The 13,259-nt window shown below is 37.6% G+C and overlaps 1 protein-coding gene across 1 annotated transcript in view; it reads left to right on the top strand.

Annotated features, from left to right (window-relative positions):
- The window catches only part of npr2 (natriuretic peptide receptor 2), a 66,413-nt gene that overhangs the window by 48,889 nt on the left and 4,265 nt on the right, over positions 1-13,259 (top strand). The window contains exons 10-16 of the mRNA XM_017307730.1: positions 499-678; positions 755-910; positions 3,292-3,460; positions 9,837-9,983; positions 11,620-11,743; positions 12,737-12,805; positions 12,887-13,062. Of these exons, the coding sequence (XP_017163219.1) occupies positions 499-678; positions 755-910; positions 3,292-3,460; positions 9,837-9,983; positions 11,620-11,743; positions 12,737-12,805; positions 12,887-13,062 (1,021 nt within the window). The remainder of the gene's footprint in view (positions 1-498; positions 679-754; positions 911-3,291; positions 3,461-9,836; positions 9,984-11,619; positions 11,744-12,736; positions 12,806-12,886; positions 13,063-13,259) is intronic.

Below are 13,259 nucleotides of genomic sequence, written 5' to 3'. Positions count from 1 at the left end.
TTTCAAAAGATGACAGACTTTAACTATTATTATTTCTGACAAAATTACCTTTCCTTGCATTTTCTTTTTTTACCTTTTGATGTGAACTTTATTTTTCTTTATTTAAAGCTAGCTTATGTTAGCCTATCAGGATCTATTTTAGCTTAAATTATCTTGGTTGAAAACAGAAATAAATCATAACTTTAAATAATGACCTATTCTAACTGCAATCATATTGTACAARCTTTTTACTCTATTAATWAATGTAGGTTCTTTGTAATAGGGAATATTTGTTTCTCAGTAGCTGGCTTAGCATAGCTTAGCTTAGAAAGTTTAAATTCCATTAGCTGAAAATGAGATGAAGTATCCAGGATGTTGCCATCGTCAATTTTCTGAATTAGGAGTTGTTTTTCTGTACTCATTTGCAAACTTGTCAAATTTATTATTTTCTTATGCCTGCATTTCTTTTGCTGTTTGACGTGTAGAAACAAAAGCAGACAGAAAGAGAAACGTGCTAACRCTTGACTTCTGTTCACCAGGGAATGAACTATCTCCAAAACAGCTACTTTGGCTGCCACGGAAATCTGAAGTCATCTAATTGTGTGGTGGACAGCCGATTTGTTTTGAAAATCACAGATTATGGTTTGGCTAGCTTCCGCTCGTCTTGCGAAAACGATGATTCGCATGCCCTGTATGCAAGTAAGTCAGCTCCAAAATGCAATTTCACAAAAAGCCTCYGCTTCTGTTTGTTTCATCATGCTGTGTTTTGCTCCAGAGAAACTGTGGACCGCTCCAGAGCTGCTCATATACGACCGGCACCCTCCTCAGGGGACCCAGAAGGGTGATGTGTACAGTTTTGGCATCATCTTGCAGGAAATAGCTCTGAGGAATGGACCTTTCTACGTGGAAGGCATGGACCTCAGCCCTAAAGGTAAACACAGCTGTCTTTTACAAGCCTGCAAGAGGCTCAATTAGCAAAATTAGCAAATAAGAGCAGTAACCTGAAAAGAATTCCACCTAATTTAAACAGACACAATCAAGAAAATGTTTATTTTTAGCGTCATGCCCCATGTTTTCCTTTCACTGTGACATGACGTGTTGGCCAGATGTCATCATGTCAATCGAACCTGCAACAGCTGCGTCGAGGACTAAGGCCTCCATATGTGGGTTGTGCTTAACCCCTGCTCCACCACAGCACACCCAAGTATTTTCTTTTTTGACCTAATGTTTTATTTGGACATTACCTTTAAATCCATAATTTACACTGAGTAAAACTTAAATAAAGCTGAAATGTTTGATATTCTTAAAGAATATTTATAATACAATATGGCTTATGTTTTTACAATATTTATATAAGTACTTTTACCAGAATGGTCTGGTACACATCTTTGCATAAATTTTTTTTAGTAATGTTAGCTAGCTTATGCTAGCATGTAGCATAGCTTTTCTTAGCTTAGCTTAAATTAGCTGGAAACTTTTTCCAAAWATGGCTGCCATAATGTCATAAATGTCTTGAAATGTTAACATTTTCTCCATTTTTTTGTATTTGTGATAAAGCTAATTGTTTTCTGTCTTGAAAGGCAGATTTGTTTAAGCTATCTTGCCTTAAATTAGCTTATTTTACATAAAATTAATCAAGAAACATAATTACTGTCACCAAAAATGTTGATAATTGAATATAAAATTTGCTTTTCATATTCACATTCATGGTCTCCTTTTATAAAACGTGATTTGAAAATTAGCTGCTATTTCTTGAAGCCTTCGCCTAGCTAACATAACCTTAGCTAAAAATGCTGCTATCATATAATTTRTTTTACATCATCAAGATCCCAGTTGTCTTTTTTAAATTTATATTTAGTATTTTAAAAGTTAGCTTAATTTAGCCTAGATTAGCTTAGCCTAGCTTAGCTTATCCTGGCTAAATTAGCTAAAAACAGGCATTTCGATGGAACATCCAACCAACTCTTGATTTCAACAGCTTAACTTTAAAAGGAACAATAAATTGTAAATATTTCACTGAAATTTGCTTTTTTTTCTGTAACTGAGATTCATTGATTTCCAAATGGATGGATGGATTTCTCTCCTTCTAGTCGTTGAAAACTAGATTGAAAAGCAAGTCGAACTCCTCTCCGTAGGGGAAAGAACCATTTCCAGAACGGCTATTTCAGTTGCCATGGAAACCTGAAGTGGTCAGTTGTTGTGTTTTGAAAATGACACATTAAACCCAGATCAAAGTTTTTCCTTTTTAGTCTTAATTTGTTGGGKTTTTTTCTTACATCTTGGATGCATCTCGCATATTAAAAAGTAAAATATGACAGCATGACTAAGGGTATTATTGAATTTAGCCAAAATGCATGCAGGGAGGGTGGAAGGTTTTAACTTGAATGTAATAAATCGGCWTCCTCAGCCTGTTAGCCTCGATTGAAACCTTTTATTCAGAGTCACGTTTCCTGCTGCGTATGTATGAACAGCCTGAGGGCAGAAACCTCATGTCACACCGTAACATTTCCATTTTAACTRGAGTCTTTAMAAAGCTTTTATGCATCTTTTGTCATTGAAGAGGGGAAAAAACAGAATAAATAGTTTCATAGAGCTTTGATTTGTTTTATTCATCAGAGGAAAAAGTGTTTTACCGAACAAGTGCTAAAAACTTGGAGTGCCTTAAGAAATATAGTAGAAAAACGAGTCTTTATATTTTGAAACGCTTTAGCTTTTATCTGCTGCACTTAACGTCAAAAAGAAAAATGAGAATTTGTTGTAAAAGAAATTAGCAGCAATGTTTTTGCATAATCAACATAGTTGTTGCTTGATTAAAAGCAAAGTTATGCAGAAAACTGAAAAAGAAAATGTAATCTGGGTGCAGATTAGATTTTGCTTTCTTTTTGCTTTTAAAAGTTTGTATTTTTTAAAGTGTAAATTAGTTTAGTTTAACTTCAATCCTTCCAAATGTAGCAACTTCTGAGTTTTTCCAGGATAGCTTAGCAGCTACCGTAGCTGGAAGGCTGCTTTCAAATGTGATTAATTTAGATCAGTGTGGTGACATGTTTTGCATTTTAACATTTTCTTTTTGAAATAAATTTTCAGTTTTTTTAAACTACTGAAGTAAAATCAAGTAATGCTTCTACAAAAATGTACACATGAACAAACCAAAGAGTTTATAATGTTGTTATAAAATGTTGTTATAAAACCCTTCAAATCAACTGAACATTTGGTATTTCTGTTGGCTGATGTATTTTTGCATTTTGTTTCTGTGTTTGAAATTATTCGTCTTAATCCAATCAGACACTAAGGTGTGTTTTCTTCCACCCTTAGAGATCATACAGAAGGTGAGGAAYGGCCAGAAGCCGTACTTTCGGCCAACGACGGACAACARGTGCCACCCGGAGGAGCTGACCATCCTGATGGAGGGCTGCTGGGCCGAAGACCCGACAGAGAGGCCCGACTTCAGTCACATCAAGATCTACATGGCAAAACTCAACAAGTAGGTCCAACATGTTTTCCCTTTAAATGGTTCATTTATTCCCCAAAAACATTTGGAAACAGCAGAATCCTATTAATAAACATAACCACAGTAATGTGTTTGAGTTTATTGAAACTTATGTGGGCAAATTAATTACATCAACAACTCAAAAAACTTATTATGGAAAATTCACTTTTTGCAGTTTTGTACTTACGTTTGTGATTCTACTGCTCCTGAAAACATCCAGCAGTTTTCTGGCAATAGGTTCATGTTTTTTGGTGTCTAGAAAAAAATCCTTCCAAATGTAGGAACTTCAGAAAAACCCAGCCCGTTACCTAKCAACCCCAGTGGAATTCTGCCCATTACCTAGCAACCCTGGCGGAATTCCGTCCGTTACCTAGCAACCCAGAGCGTCAATATATTTGGTCATCTTGTTTTACCGCTCCACTTCTGCTTTTCAAAGATGTACGGTTGTATAGTTGTGCATCAGTTTGCAGCCATTTTCCCGTGTAAATGTTGAGTTTGGGGGCGTGGCCAGCARCAGTTTGGGGGCGTGGCCARCAGCAGCTTATTTGGATTTAAAGCAACAAGACGCCCTAAAACAGCTAAAATCTCATTATCTAAGAATGACTTTGTACAAAAAATGTAACAAACTTGTTTTGTATATATAAACCTATCCTGACCTGTTMAATKATGTATTATAGGTCACTTTTAAATTAACATTACATTATATTAATATCTTCCTCTTCAGACCTGACATGAGAAGCTAAATTGAGATTGATAGAAGGATATTTTTAGCAGTTTCTGACGGGTCCAATACGTTGGTGTTGGGATGAAAATAAGAATAAAAACCGAACGACGGTTTCTGATGAATGTTTGTAATTCCTGACAGGCGGCTGTTTGCGGGAAGCGCCTGTGAGAGCGTCRGTGTGTGTTTGAGTAACAGAAGAGTTGGAGTCCATGTTTCTGGTATTATTTTCKATGATCTTATGAATCATTTATGTGCATATTTTGGTCGGAGTATTATGTCGATGCAGGAAGGGAGGCAAGCATGTTTTCCCCTGAGAGTGGAGCATCTGTCAGAAAGAGTTAGTGTGAGGATCTCTGCTGAAACAAAGTGACTCTGAAGCGCACACATGCTCAGAAACCAGATACACTGCTGGCAGTTTGGATGTTGGAGAAACTCTGCAACTGTTCCGTCATGGGAAAAAATGAAGACACCACATGAAATATTCAGTTCTTTCACCTGAAATGTTCACATATTGATACATCGTCTGTGTACAAATTTATTTCAATATTAAACATCCACATGCAGTTATGGGCACGATTATGCYAACATGTAGCACACTTAGCTTCTCCTAAATTGATTTTGTCACATAAATTCTAACACGCTAATGTTCTTGGCTGTTTTGCAACTTTTAGCTGAATAAAGTTGTGTTAAGGTTTTGGTTATTGGCTATAGAGTATTCTTATATTCAAGCTCTTACTTTGAAGTGAGAAGGCTGTATGTTTCCTCTCCTCATGTTTTCTCTCATTTTTACCCAGTAACATTTTTTAAAACAAGAAACATAAAGGAACAAAATAAAACATGGACTGTAGAGAACAAGATGTAAACATAAATACAACATCTAAGGGTATTTATAGAAAATGTAGATTATAATCTCAAAATCTAATTGATGGTAAGAGTTGTAGTTTTTCAAAGGAAGAAAATTTTAACTGAGATTAGCGCTTTAGCATTACCGGCCAGTAAATATACTGCATTGCGAATTAGCATTAGGTTCTGCTAAAATCTGTTTTGTTATTGCAATGTAGCATTAGCTTTAGCTAAATACCATGTTGGTGTAACCGTTTAGCATTACCAGAATTAGTGTTTATRATTAGTGCTTTAGCATTAGCACACTAAGTTTTTAGTTAGCATTGCCCATCTGTCCTTCTGTCCAAACGTGTAAGAAAACCATACTAGTTGTCATAGGGTGTGTTTTTTTTCTCATGACTTATTTGCAGGGATATAGTAGTTTAATCTGGTTTAATAATTATTAACCACCTGAATTATGAATTAAAGTTATTGTTTTAACATCCGTCTAGCACAGGATTGGATCTGAGCCGTTTTAGTATCTYGGTGTGTGTGGATGGTTGTGTGGGATGTTTGATCAGATCTGACAGTGAGTGAAGAGTCATTGAACTGGTYGGGCCTTTGAATCGTTACCTCATTATACTTCATTAATAATTTAACCATTTTATTGCTATTTTTTCCCTTTTGGGGAAAAGAAACTAAACAAATCTATTGTGTTTGCAGCACAACACAAGAAGCTAATGTTAGAAAAATGCTTTAAATTTGTTCCTTTAGTTTTGAGAATTAGCATTCTGTCCATATTTACAATGAGACGGTGTCATTTACTTTCTTTAAGCTCCTCTTGAAGACATGGATCATGCAGTACTGAGTGTTATTTACATGTTTTTTTCCCAGAGACGCGATAAAGAAGAGCTTACATTCATCATTACATTCAATCTGGTTCAGCAGATTGAGTGAATGCAGCGTGAAGCTTTTACAGGTTCTGACTTTCTGCCTGTCAGCTGCAATCAGTGGCCGCATCTTCAAGCTGTGGCAGGAATATCAAAATATGGGTCATTGTTCGTTAGACTGAAGCCGACGTGGAGATTTCTGATTCTCAGCTGGAAAAACAAACTGTTAGGTTGTGCTGTTTTCATTGCAACACCTGAACACTGTGGGRCACCGTGGGACAACATTCAAACTTTGGAAAGATAAAAAAAATGATCCATTCAGCCACATGAACTCAGAAGTMCTTTGGAAAATCAATGTCACCCGAGGCAGCCCTCCCTCTGCTGCATCCAGCAGGGTAACTCGATATTGCACAAGGGAGGAGGAAGGCATAAATCTCTGAGCAGAGCAAGTTCTCTGGGAACAAGCTGGATAAAAATGTAGGCGACAAGTGTTCTGTTTTAAGATGGGTCCAGATTTAATCAGCAACATGGATGGTGGTTGATAGTAACTAAGGGAGTTAAATCCAGCGTCTGTCATGATCTGGTGGAGAATCATCGTTCTGAGCTCGGCTGAGATGAACAGAGATGCTAAAGTTGCTTATGATCCTCTATCATCAAAGGGAAATCTATCATGGCCGTCCAGAACGAAGCTGGAACTGAATGCCAGCAGGCCAGATGGGTCTCATCTGACAATGTGGGAACAAAGTGAAACAGAGGAACAATCAGGACCGAGTTTCAAGATGAGCTCAGGGGAGATGAAACGATGATAGAGGAGAAACCAGGAATCCAAGATGGAGGAGGTCAGAACGACTGGGAGGGATGAGTGGATGGATGGATGGATGGATGGATGGATGGATGGATGGATGGATGGATGGATGGATGGATGGATGGATGGATGGATGGATGGATGGATGGATGGATGTGCGGATGGATGAGTGGATGGATGGATGGATGAAAACATGGTTCAATATTTTCATTCTTTTCCTAATCAGCCAATCCAGGAGCCCGATTCATTTCGCTTGCTTGATGGTCAGCCAATGGTCTGATTGGCTGACCATCAGACCATGGGTGTTAGCTTCTGTGCTAACAGCGCTAAGGTCATTTCCACTGGTCATATTACAGCATATTGATGTATATTTTGTGTTTGAAGAGTTAAACTCTGCAGTCATTTCTAGATGATATCCCTAACATTCACAGATATTATCTCTTCTGCAGCTCCACTGCAGTACGAAGCCATCAGTGATATAAAACAGCCAAATTGGACAGATTGAGAGTTTTCCTCTCAGTCGACCTCTCCTCTATTAGCCGTGTTTCTCCACATTGGATGGCTCTGCTCACGTTCAGCTCTGAGTGGKTTTAAGTGAAGAGGTCCTCATGATTGATGACCTCCGAAGCACTCAAGGATGCTGCTGACAGGCTCGTCCCTCCGCTGCTGCTGGCCTGGGCGGCCCGCGCCTCGGCGCTCCGTCTGCTGGTTACCCTCATCAGGAAAATGCTTGTTGTTGACGTGACGTGATGGATGGGCTGTTATTTTGGGAGCGAGAGTGAAAGGGTGTCCGGCGACAAACGGTTTGGTTTGGACCCACACAGGGAGCCTGAAGCTGGCTGTGAAACGCTGACCTCTCACTGCCAGCATGAAGTCTCTCCATTGTTTGAACACTTTCACTCTGATTCACTGGAAGCTTTCATCCATTACTGGAGGTTCAGACCCAAAATATAAATCCTTTTAAATTGTACTTTAGATGAATTACAGCGGATTTGCTGCTCCATGTCTCCCCCAGAAAACCTGCTAACCCCGTTGGTTGGGTTCTACCGCAGCCATTCATCCAGCGACCCGTCGGGTTTTTGAGTTAAAAAATGTTTAAAGTTGACAGGAAATTTGAGAATATCACTTGATAATTATGTGTTATTAAAAGATTGGAAGATTAATACCTGAACATTAGCTATAAAGTCTTAAAAATACAAATATAAAAAATGCTAAGCCTGGTGGGGGTAGAAGTAAAGCCTGGAGGCATTATAAGCCTGGAGGCCCRCCAGGCTCAAAATGCACTGGGGGAAACCCTGATGTCTTTTCACCAAATGGCCTTTATTGAATCTTTATACTTCAGATAACGATTAATCGATTATAAATACCTTTTTTTGTTTTTCAATTTAACTCTTAGAATAAAACTTAAATGAATCATATTGAATTTAGTTTTATTGAACAATTATTTAGTTATCGATTAATTATATTGACGAGTCTTATTTGATTATTAACTTATTAGTTTGACGATTAATTGATTAACCGGATAACAATGGCCAAATTCTGCTGATTTTTCACTTAAGACTTTAAATACAATCCCTGAAATACATTAGAMATTTTAAATAAACTAAAAATTWAATTATATTTTTAAATAAATGCAACAACTTCGCGTTACTTTTGTGATCACTTTTCTGCTTGACTTGGATCAATACTATGTAGAGCTAATCTGATGAGTATTTTTTGGATTAAGTGATTAATAATTGGAACGCAGAGGGAGATTAATATAATATAATAAGAGTTTTTCCCCTCAGAATTCAAACCAGATGAAGCTAAAATTACATCACATGAGGAATTTTGGCTAAAACATGTTTACAGACAAATGTTTCTTTCATTATAATGCAAAATGTTTTTATTTTTTGTACACTTTTAGGTTATTTCCTTCTCTGAATATGTTTTTTATTTCACCACATGGCTTTTTTGAACGCTTAATCGTTTACAGAATTATTTGAAAATTAGTTCTACAATCGATTAATCGCGATTAATCGTTTCAGTCCTAACTCCCATTTATTTAGTTTGTCTTGTATTTTCATTTTTGCATTTGTTGTACTGTACATGTTGAAATGCTGGGCGCTAATCTTCATGTGACCTTTTTCGATTGAACTCAGAGCCTCGTTACTCGTTAGTCGTCCATGTCTGATATTTGCTCCTTTAAAGATAAACAGCGTGTGGGCGTCTGTAGGCAGCTACGACCCAGTAGCTACTGGGAAGGTGCCAGACATTGATGCTTTGAGCCTCCATGCTGGCGTGGATGACTCACCTTCTCGCTCCGTCTGAGTAACTGTGAGCGTTTGGTTGTGTTTATGCCTGAACATATGATTGTAGAGCATAAACATTATGYAACACATGTAATTAGAAAACCTACGAGACCCAGGCATCAGCTTTTAGAGCATCGATGTTGTCTAAAAACAGCCACTAAATGCCACAATTAGCTGCTAACATTCGAGGATAGAAGTCAGTTTTATCTCTGCAGRATTACTTCTTTATACGGGATGCCTGAAGTGAYGTAATTATGATACAAMATTTTTTTAATTAACATGATTTTARCTAGTTTTCCAAATCAAAATTTTAAGTATAAAACTAATTCTTCCAGTAGATAATATCTGTAATATCTGTTCTCCTAGTGAMACAAAAAGCATTAAAATATACAAAAATGCAAACAAATAGAAAATGAAAATAAATAAAAATCTTAAATTAAATAATGAAATAAAAATGCAAACTATAAACTGAAAAAAAGATTTGATTAAAACTGAACTTAAAAAATGCAAACTATAAAATAAATAGAAAAAAAATTAATAAAAAAATACAAAAAATAAAATGGAAAAAATTTAAAACAGAAATTAAAAAATGCAAAATAATATAAAATAAATTGAAAAATGGAATTAATACAAAAGTAAAACAATACAGAAAATGTAATTTGAAATGACATAAATGTACAAAAATACAATGAAATAAAAAATACCACATATTAAAAATACAAAAGAATTACATTTCATTAAAACATTACAAAAAAACACAGATTTTTGTACTTATGTTAAACATGCTCTCATTTCTTGCTCTTTGCTACACGTTTATTTATTTGTGTTTTTCCCACAGGGAGGGCAGCACCAGCATCCTCAACAACCTGCTGTCCAGGATGGAGCAATACGCCAACAACCTGGAGAACCTGGTGGAGGAGCGGACGCAGGCCTACCTGGAGGAGAAGCGGAAAGCYGAAAACCTCCTCTACCAAATCCTCCCACAGTAAGAAAGGAACAACCAAACCCACCAATTAACTGGAGCTCAGCTGATTGGACGATGCACCGCCGGCTCGCAGTGACACTCTGTCAGCGCCGCTAAACCTCTGTATTAATTAAAGACTCAAACGCATTTCCCAGCTGTGCGATCTCGCTGCAGATAAAAAGGGCAGCAGAGGGAGAACAGGAAGGCGAAACCACTCATTAAAGAGAGACAGCAGAACGGAGCAAATCCAGCTTTCCTCCATCGTTTATCCTCGTCTTCCTCCTTCGTCATGTTGAAATTAGGGAGACAGAAAAAGGGCCTGAGAGGAACAGAAGATCTGATTTCTCACCGCGCTCCAGATTTAAACAAACTGACCTCTGCCTCCGAGATGTTCCTGCCTTTGGTGTTGTTTGATTGAAGGGAAATTAACATGAGCAGAGATAAACTGACATCTGGGGATGATTTTAGTGGCCAGGCGTTCAGCCAGAGCCCAGGGCTGCTGGGTAATAAGGAGAAAACAGCTGAAAAAACATCTTTTCTTTGACTTTAGAGCCTCTGCYATCTTACTGCASCAGATAATTCAATATGTTTGCAAAATCTATCACCAAAATCGTACTTAGTCCCACCTTTGTTTTAAAAAACCCTGCAAAAAAATTAAAGATGGCCGCCATCGTCAACTAAATGTGGCACTAGATTTGCTTATATTTATCATTTAGTGTCAAATTTTACATTGGACCCATAGAAATAATATCTACTGATTTTTCATTTTTCAAGATGGCCACCATGGTTGTCATGGAAAATGTTAAAAATCTGTTTGGTATCAAATAACACATTTTGAACTATGGAAATATATATATTGATATTGTGTATTATTTTTCTGGTGGACATTTTTCAAAATGGCCRCCATCATTATAATAGTTTAAATAATATRTTTAAACTAAAATCTSCAGTAGTTATTTTATTCCCCAAAAACCCTSACTAACCACTAATTCACTAATTYACTAAACAAGAATGTTAGCTCTGCTAATGCTAAACCGCTAAACATGTAAAAATGAGCAAAAGCTAATCCTAAGCATATAAAAGGATTAGTAGAAGTGAATACTGAAGTGCTGAGCACATACAAAGAAGTGGAAGCTAAAGCTTAACAGCTAAACACTTACACTATTAGTAGAAGCTAAAGCTAACTGCTAAACCTATAAAAAATTTGTGAAAGCTAAAGCAAAACCCGCTAACACAAAAAATTACTKGAGGCTAACACTAAACAGCTAAACACATCAAAAAAGTTAGCAGGCGCTACCACTAACCATGAAGACGACTGTCTCCCTGTCGGTCACGTCTTCTTCTCCTTCCGCTTGACGACTGATGTGAAACTAACAAACATCAAAGTCCTCAGTCTCTGATTTTGCTTCATATTATTATTGTAACTTTGCATGAACAAGATGACCAAAGTTGAAAACATGATGGGTAACGTTGTGTGTCAATAACCGATTAAAGCGTCTCAAAAACTTGAGAAAAGGTCATCACCCTGAAATTAAACTGGCTAAGGGGAAACATTAGCGGTTAGCATGCTAACTCCTGTGCTGGTATCCTCATTTTTACAGTGCTGTTCGTGTGTGTGTGTGTGTGCTTGTGTGTGTGTGTGTGTGTGTGTGTGCAGCTCGGTGGCGGAGCAGCTGAAGCGCGGCGAGACAGTTCAGGCTGAGGCCTTCGACAGCGTCACCATCTACTTCAGCGACATCGTCGGCTTCACCTCTCTGTCTGCGGAGAGCACGCCGCTGCAGGTACGCTTCCCGCCGCGCTGCCGTCGTGATCTCCAGCAGAGAGAGTGTGTTCCCACACACACACTCAGTGTGTGACTGGAAATAGATCAGCTGCTGTTAGATTGGAGATGTTGACGYAGAGTTGAGTCACTTTATCCAGACAGATAGAGAATCTGCTCTGYTGTGGTGGAGATAGAAAGTTTTAAGTGCTGAGATATTTACACCAGAAACTAGACAAAAATACATGTTAAGATTTGATGTTATTTACAATTGTCATTATTATTATTATGGATCCGTAGGTTTTCTTGAACATTTCTTGAATGGGAGGCATTTTGTAATAATTTTTTTGTGAATACCATAACATGTTTTAATTACAAAGTTCTGATAATTACTGTGTCGGAAAATGAAAAAGGTCGGATTAAGCAAGTGTTTCAAACAGAAGAGTAGCKGTAAGCTAATTATTTTGTTCTTGTTGTGCTGTAGTAAAAGAAATGYCTCTAATTTACGGTAAAATACTCGTAGTGTTTTACAGTATTTGTACGGTAACATTTTATGGTGTTTATGTGGTAAAACCTTACGGTCTTTATACAGTGTTTTACAGTATTGATACTGTAAAATGTTAGTGTTTTTATGGTAAAATGTTACAGTATTTTATGGTTTTTATATGCTCAAATTTGATATTTATACAGTAAAATTTTACCATGTTTATATGGTAAATTCCTACAGTATTTGTATGGTCAAATCTTACAGAATTTCTACAGTAAAAGTTTATCGTAAAATTTTACAGTAAAATTTTACAGTAAAATTTTACTGTAAAATTCTACGATATTTTACGGCATTTGGTAAAATTTTTAGTTATTTCTACAGTAATATTTTACAGTATTTTCTAAGGTTMTTTYTTTTGTTATTCTACAGACGTTTTTTTACAGTGTGGTTGTGTATTTTCTTGTCCTACTGGTCACTTTTTGAAACCMAGTTTGGATTAAATAAATAAAATCTATTTCTCTCCTGCAGGTCGTCACGTTGCTCAACGATCTGTACACCTGCTTCGATGCCATAATCGACAACTTTGACGTCTACAAGGTGGGTTTGGGTCACCAGTGGGTCTAACTGGGACGTGGCGGTGGTGAACTGGTGCTGTACTGGTTTGTGTCCGGTCTGCAGGTGGAGACCATYGGAGACGCCTACATGGTGGTGTCGGGGCTGCCGGTCCGGAACGGGAAGCTCCACGCCAGAGAGGTGGCTAGCATGTCGCTAGCGCTGCTGGAGCAGGTCAGAACCTTCAAGATCCGACACCGACCCAACGACCAGCTCCGGCTGAGGATAGGCATTCACACCGGTGAGTCTGAAGGTCGACCGCCGCAGCAAGGTCACAGCGTTCAGGGGTCAAAGGTCGGAAACGACTTGTAACGCAACAAAACCGTCATCAGTTAGAAACTGGAGCAGGAAGAGTAGAAAATCAGAACTCTGCTGAGTAAACATCCAACTGGATCATCCAACAAAACATCCTACTCAACAAAACGTCCAACCATCCAAC

Source organism: Poecilia reticulata, linkage group LG12 (genome assembly GCF_000633615.1).
Source record: "Poecilia reticulata strain Guanapo linkage group LG12, Guppy_female_1.0+MT, whole genome shotgun sequence".
Taxonomy (NCBI): domain Eukaryota; kingdom Metazoa; phylum Chordata; class Actinopteri; order Cyprinodontiformes; family Poeciliidae; genus Poecilia; species Poecilia reticulata.
Note: the sequence above shows the minus strand (reverse complement) of the source record. Positions and strands in the feature narration are given on the sequence as shown.